Genomic DNA, 7,167 nt, shown 5'->3' on the forward strand with positions numbered 1-7,167 from the left:
ATCAAACTCGTGACCTGTTAGCTAATGAAAAAGAAATGATCTTATGTTCATTGGCATCTTCAGGAATTTGCCCAGCTGGCAAAGAGCCCCCGTTGACATACTTTGTCGTTTCGTTCTCCATGGTCTGAGAATTTCTGTGACTGAAACTAAATCCCGAATTGTGAACTACTGTTTAGCCTCCTTAAGGTATTTCTTAAATAGGTTTTCCTCTAGCCCAAAATTATTTCCGGGTCTAGTGCTCTTATATTATTTTATTTTAATAAAATTGCCATGATAATTGTAATTACTATAGGTAAAATAAATAAACAAAATGTTGTGGAGTGACATATTACACGTCTCAAAAAATTCTCTAGCTAAAAAAATAAAAATTGTTTTCTAATAATTTAATACTTTTACAGGGGGTGACCCCACAACGCAGCGGTTAGCTGCAAGCCTTCTACATGGGAGGTCTTCGGTTCAACTTTACTCGAGACCCATATGCCTCATGTATGCTTTGAAGACAGGACGACACGAGGAGATATAAGGGTGTTATTTCCGAACAAATAGATATAAGGGTGTTATTGCTGAACAAAATAATAATTTAATAATTTTACTACAATTATTATAATATAATGTCGATTAACATGTTAAGTGAATTGAATTAATACGATTGAGTTTTTTTTGATTGGTTGTGATGGGAGCGTCTGTCTACCGTCGCCGGGCTAGGGCAATCGTGCCCTAGCTCTTCCTTGCTGTGTCTGCATCTGCGTAGGGGGGGTGTACGATCGCGTGGGTAGGGGGGGAGCTATTTTTTCCTGTTGCAGGTTTTGTTTCATCTTTTTTGGCCGTCGTTCTGTGCTGGGACGAGCCTGTGTGGGCTGTGCATGCGGGCGGGAGTTGAGCGATTTGGTTGCAGCGCTCTTGTGACGGGTCGGGGCTGTGTTGGGCCCGATCAGATCCCTTTGCGATGGGGTATCCAGGGCTGAGAGGGCTAATGGCCAAAGGGGAGACGCCTAGGGAGGTGCCTAGTTCAAAATTTCATGAAGCAGTGGCTATGAATTTGCCAAAGTCAGGAAGCAAGGGTTTTTGAAAATGCCCTCTTCTCTCAGAATTCAGGGGCTACGGATCCAGGCTCGCCTGTGGGATCTCGGATCACGAAGATTAACGAATGTCTTGAAAGGTGCAAAGATAGACCCAAATTGGTAATTCCCTTTGAAATGATTGCTGAAGATGTCGAATATTACTCTAAACATTCGTTGTATTGCAAGTTCCTGGGTTTAAGAGTTTCTCTCCAATTCCTGGAAAACTGGGCTCAGAAAGTGTGGGAACCAGAGGGTGAAATGGAGGTTACGTTGCTAGCAAATAATTTTTTCATGGTAACGTTTCTTTGTATGGCTAATCGGAATAGGGTTTTTGAGGGTGGACCCTATTTTTATAACCAGGTGGGGCTATTCGTCAAACCATGGCATGCAGGATTTAATCCTTCTGAGGAGCTTCCAAATCGGGTTCCGGTGTGGGTTCGGTTACCCAGATTTCCTATAGAATGCTGTCGCGAGGATGTTCTCCATATGCTTGCATCGATGCTCGGGAAGCTGGTGGGTCCTTCATCACAAACCTTGGGTAAGAAAGTTATGACCTTTGCTCGAATTTGTGTGGAACTGGATTTGAGTAGACCACTGCCTGATGCGGTAGAGATGTGTGCGGGCTCATATTCCTGGGTGCAACAACTGGACTATGAGACCCTTCCTTCTCGATGCTGTCTATGTCATGAATATGGCCATCTTGTGAGAAGATGCCCAAAGGCCAAGTCAGTGCAACAGCAAACTTCGCCTCCTCCTCGTGATAATCCTAGTGTGGACAAAGGGAAGAAGCCTGTTGTTGGGGAGGATAAAGATGCTGAGGGCTTTGTTCGGGTTAAGGCTCGTAATCGGAACAGAGGCCAGAAGCGGACTCTAAGGGAGCGTCAGGAAGAAGATACCTTTAACAGGTTCGAGATCTTGGATGAATTGGGTCAGCCAGAAGTTAATCCTGGAGTAATTATTGAGGATGAACAGGTAGGGGATTCTAGAATGGGGACTATTTCTTCCATTCCTCCTGTTGATTCCCATGAAGAGACTACTGTGCCTATGGTCACGGATGGGCAAACAGGGGTTCAGATGATATTAGAGCCAAATGGTGAGTTGGGGCAAGGGGTAGAGAATGTTTCTATTCCTGCATGGACTGCAGCTCCAGAGTCGGATAAGCGAGGTAAATCTTCTCCTCATCTGGGCATTCTCCAAAAAGATGGTAAGAAGGGGGTCTCAGAGAAAAATGTTAAATTGGGACGAAAGAAGGACTTAGAAAAGATCAAGATGATTGGGGAGACATTGGTGGAGTCAGGTTCTGTGAAGACCTTGGATTCCCACTTTTCGACTCCTTCGAAATGATAGTTATCTCATGGAATGTAAGGGGCTTGAACAGCGGCCCTAGACAAAAGGCTGTTTGGGATTTAGTTAGGAGTCATTCTCCTGATGTTCTCTTCCTTCAGGAGACTAAGGTTTCTGTGGAATGCATGATGAGTATTGCATCTAAGCTGTGGAGGAATGGTCTATGTCAGTGTATTGGAGCTCAGGGATCTTCGGGGGGTGTGGCATGTCTCTGAAACCCACGAAAGATCCAACCTGTGTCCTGGATTTCCTTTAAGTCCTCCTTATCCTTGGTTGCTTTGTGCACTGAGTCGGGGGAATCTATTCTCTTTTCTAATGTCTACGCTCCTATTGACTTCCAAGGTAAGCTCCTGGTCTGGAATAATATTTTTTTGGTTCGTAGTTTATTTCCTTACTTGCCATGGATTGTTGTTGGGGACTTTAATGCTATTCTTGATCTAACGGAAAAACGAGGAGGTAATACAAGACTGGATCCTTCTTCTTTCTTGCTCCGAGATAATATCTCAGCACTCAATCTCGTGGATATCAAGCCTAGCAATGGCCGCTTCACTTGGAATAATAGAAGGGAGGGTGACAGGTGCATTGCTGAACGCTTAGACCGTTTCATGGTTTCCTATTTTTGGGTGGGTGGATTGTGGTCTTCCAGTTCTGAAATTTTGGATTGGAGAGGCTCAGATCATTGGCCAATTAAGCTTGTCACTTCTTCAGCTCGTCTGCCTCAGAAGCTGCCTTTTAAGTTCCAGCTTATGTGGCTTCGTGACCCGGACCTCTATGGTTGCGTTGCCGAATGGTGGCAGGTTGGCAGGCCGGCTTTTGGTACAGCAATGTATGTTTTTGCTAAGCTTCTCCAGTATGTTAAGTATCAGCTCAAGCGGTGGAATCGACAATGCTTCGGAAACATCTACCAGGCAAAATAGGAAGCTCAAGTCGAGTTGAATGGCATTACCAGATTGATTAGGGAGGAGGGAGTGTCTGAATACTTGTTACGGGAAGAAGCCAGAGCTCTAAAAGCTTTGGAGGAATGGGAGTTGAGAGAGGAAATCTTTTGGAAACAGAAAGCTCGGATTGAGTGGCTTAAGGAGGGAGACAAGAACACTGCCTTCTTTTTCAATTCAGTGAAAGCCAGACAACATGGTAATGCTATTTCATCTCTGGTGACTGATAGGGGAGAGGTTATTTCTTCTACTCAGGGTATCGCTGATGAAGCAGTGCAGTATTTTGCTTCTTTATTTAGAGAGGAAGCACAGGGAGACTCTGTTGCAGAGGCCCAGGTCCTTTCCTGTATTCCTTCTTTGGTTTCTTTGGAAATGAAACAATATCTTATGAGTGTCATAACTTTGGAGGAGTTAGAAAAAATAGTTTTCCAGATGAAAAAAGGTAAGGCTCCTGGTCCAGACGGTTTCCCGATTGAGTTCTTCCAGGAATTTTGGGACATTATCAAGTTTGATTTATTGGCAGTTGTTCAAGAATCCCAGAAGAATAAGCAAATGCTCCGGGCCCTGAACTCTACCTTCTTGGCACTCATTCCCAAGGGGGAGGGGGCTAACCGATTAAGTCAATTTCGCCCTATTTCTCTTTGCAACGTAACTTATAAAATTATATCTAAATTGATAGCTGAAAGGTTGAAAAAGGGGCTTACTGTGCTAATCTCCGAAGAGCAAAGTGGCTTTGTGGAAGGTCGTCAGATTTTGGATGGGGTGGTGGTGGCTACTGAGACTATCCATTCCATGGCCAGCTCTAAAGCCAAAGCTATGTTCATCAAGCTGGATATGGCCAAGGCGTATGACAGAGTTCGTTGGTCCTTCCTGCAGAAGGTCTTGAGTGCCTTTGGTTTTGAGGAGGAATGGATTTGTTGGGTTATGAGTTGTGTGGGGTCGACTTCCTTCTCAGCTTTGATTAATGGGGAGCACTCCAACCTCTTTGGGGCCTCTCGGGGTTTGCGGCAGGGTGACCCTCTTTCTCCTTACCTGTTTCTTCTTTTGGTGGAAGGTCTGGGTCGGTTGATTAAAAGGAATGTTGAAGGAGGCTTTATTCAGGGCTGGCAGTGGGGAGGGGGTATTCCTGTTCAATCTCACCTACAGTTTGTGGATGATATAGCTTTGATGGGTTTGGCTACTATTCGGGAGGCTTCTAACATGCGCAGAGCGCTAGATGTCTACCTTGCTGCTTCTGGTCAGTTAATTAATGAGGGCAAGTCTTCAATTTTTTTCTTCAACACTCCGCCTTCAATTCAACGAAGAATTGCCCATATTCTCAGGTTCCAAATTGGAAGTCTTCCTTTTCTATACCTTGGGATCCCCATCTCTACTGGCAGGCAGTCTAGGGATTCCTGGCAGGTCATTCTGGATAAGTTCAATGTCAAAGTGAACCACTGGACTCATCGTTGGCTATCCTTTGCTGGTCGGGTCCAGTTACTTCAATCTGTGGTACAGGCTCTTCCCCTCTACAGATGTTTGATTCAGGTGGCGCCGATGAGCTTTGTTAAGAGCCTTGATTCTTTAGCCAGACAGTTTTTATGGGCTGGTAATTTGTCATCAACTAAGTGGAGCCTTATTAAGTGGGAGACTGTTTGTAGTCCTAAAAGATTTGGTGGTCTTGGATTACATCAATCTTTGCTTTCTGGTATTGCTCTGGCAGCTAAATTGTATTGGCGATGGTGTGTGGAACAGGATCGGGTGTGGGCTAGGATCTTGTCTCACAAGTATTTTTTTGGGATCCCCCAGCGTGATATCCCTCGATATAGCTTGGCAGGGAAAGGTTCGACGATTTGGAATACTCTCAAGAAGGGGGCGGCGCTCATCAAGGGTGGTTTCTTCTGGATTTGTAAGAGTGGGATAGAGGCACAGTTTTGGCATGACTCCTAGGATGGCTACCCCCCCATAGTTTCCCAATATCCTCACTTGAGTATATTGGCCCAGAGGTTTTGCGAAGCTGGTTGGACTAGGGTGTGTGACTTCAAGTCATTTTCCCTTCAAGGGCAGGTAGTGGAAGCAAGATGGAAGACTTCAAGGGAGTGGCCTATTCTTGGGTTGGAAGTTGAGTGTGCTGAGCTTCATAACATCCTTTCGGGTCATAGCTGTAGCACCCTGATGGATAGTGATGTGTTGGCCTGGTCCCCTAATCCCAAAGGTACTTACACTGTGTCTTCTGGTTATCAGGCACTGCTCTCTCAACAATTTTCTGGTGGGGAAGTCCATTGGTGGAAGAGAGTCTGGAATAATTTCTCTTGGCCAAAATGTAATTGCTTTTCTTGGACTTTGGCTTGGAATAGATGCTTGACCTGGGACAATATTCAGAAGAGGGGTTTTGCTGGCCCTTCTAGGTGTGTTCTATGTGGTGGGGGGGAGGAAGATTCTCCACATTTATTCTTTCGCTGCCCATTCACATTGCAACTATGGCACTTCTGGTGGGATGCCTGGAAGAGTCAGTGCTTTCATGCATCCTCCCTAGCTGAGTTTTGGATGAGACTGGGAAGGCCCCCTTCCTCGGCTACATTCTTGCAGGATGTCTGGTATGCTGGCCCTATCTTTTTGCTATGGCAAGTTTGGTTGGAAAGGAATCGTAGAATCTTTCGGGGTGAACAATTGGGGATTCAACAGGTTTGGACTAGAATTATGGGAATGGTCCAGGAAACTGTGACAGTTAAGAGTGAGATTATTTTGCCAATGGAGGAAGGCGATGCGGAGATAGTTAATAGGTTTGGTATACAGGGGATATCTCCAGCCTCAGCTTGCGCCAGGAGAGGTAGGCGTGTGAAACATAGAGCTCAAAGGATGGGGAAATGGCTCCCCCCTCCTGCTGGCTTTCTGAAAATTAACACGGATGGTTCTTCTAGGGGTAATCTAGGCCCAGCTGGGATTGGTGGGATTGGTAGGGATTCTTCTGGATCTGTGGTTTTTATCTTCTCGGCTAATGAGGGGGTGCAGACTGTTAATAGGATGGAAGGCTTGGCTATTCTATATGCTTTGAAGAGAGCTTATGCCCTAGGGTGGCGGAAGGTGATCTATGAAGCTGACTCTCAAATTCTGGTTAATTTGCTCCTTCAGAGGAAGATGTCTGAGGTTAGTTGGCAACTATCTGTGTTAGTACAACAGATACTACAGGTTAGCTCTGTAATGGATTCGGTGTCGTTTACCCATATTCCAAGGGAATGGAATAGGGCAGCTGATTGTCTGGCTAAATGGGCATCAGAAGATGTTGATGACCGGAGGATTGATGAGTGGGAGCAGTTGCCCTATGAGCTATGTCAGGATTTGGAGAAGATTCTTGTTGAAGATGAAAGTGGTGTTGGGGAATGAAGTTCTCGTTCTTGTTCTTTCTGTAATCTCTTGTAGTACCTGGGGCTTTGGCCCTTTGCTGTTTTGTACTCAGCTTTTCTAAATTTCAATAAAGTTTTTACCCCTATTTTTCAAAAAAAATTGAATTAATACGATTTATTAAATATATTAATCTAAAAATATTAATAAATAATTATTTTAATTTTTATGGGTTGTCATTTATTTAAAATATTTTTTTAACATATAAAATATATAGAAAAGATCTTATATAATTTTTAAATAATTTTAAAGTAAAGTAAAATAAGCTAACTCTTAAGAAACTTCAAATTTGAGAAAAAAAATAGATCATGATCAAATTTCATTATGGAGGGGAAATAGATAAGAGAGGATAGTCCCAAAGCATGATCTCAAGACAAAATCTTTTCAAAGTGGATAAATGATTATTGGAAAAACTCATGGAGGGAGTCTATTCACTTACCAAATAA

At 44.0% G+C, this 7,167-nt stretch overlaps 2 protein-coding genes across 2 annotated transcripts; both read left to right on the forward strand.

Moving 5' to 3' along the window:
• The first annotated feature begins 1,196 nt into the window (after window positions 1-1,196).
• Window positions 1,197-2,405, forward strand: LOC131857556 (uncharacterized). Its single transcript, XM_059210231.1, has one exon. The coding sequence runs from the start codon at window positions 1,197-1,199 to the stop codon at window positions 2,403-2,405; it is 1,209 nt and encodes a 402-aa protein (XP_059066214.1).
• LOC131857557 (uncharacterized) lies at window positions 2,402-6,703 on the forward strand. The gene is made up of 4 exons (XM_059210232.1): window positions 2,402-2,612; window positions 2,748-3,255; window positions 3,355-5,245; window positions 5,387-6,703. Exons 1-4 carry the CDS (start codon window positions 2,402-2,404, stop codon window positions 6,701-6,703), a joined length of 3,927 nt encoding a protein of 1,308 aa, XP_059066215.1.
• Window positions 6,704-7,167: the final 464 nt, after the last annotated feature.

This window comes from Cryptomeria japonica, chromosome 8 (genome assembly GCF_030272615.1).
Source record: "Cryptomeria japonica chromosome 8, Sugi_1.0, whole genome shotgun sequence".
In the NCBI taxonomy this organism is placed as follows: domain Eukaryota; kingdom Viridiplantae; phylum Streptophyta; class Pinopsida; order Cupressales; family Cupressaceae; genus Cryptomeria; species Cryptomeria japonica.

Bases quoted from the DNA above. Each gene is read 5' to 3' on its own strand.
- LOC131857556 (XM_059210231.1), top strand. From the start codon at position 1,197: ATGATTGCTGAAGATGTCGAATATTACTCTAAACATTCGTTGTATTGC.
- LOC131857557 (XM_059210232.1), top strand. From the start codon at position 2,402: ATGATAGTTATCTCATGGAATGTAAGGGGCTTGAACAGCGGCCCTAGA. The intron at 2,613-2,747 runs GTCTCTGAAACC...TTGACTTCCAAG, and splicing joins ATCTTCGGGGGGTGTGGCAT to GTAAGCTCCTGGTCTGGAAT. The intron at 5,246-5,386 runs GCACAGTTTTGG...CTTCAAGGGCAG, and splicing joins TTTGTAAGAGTGGGATAGAG to GTAGTGGAAGCAAGATGGAA.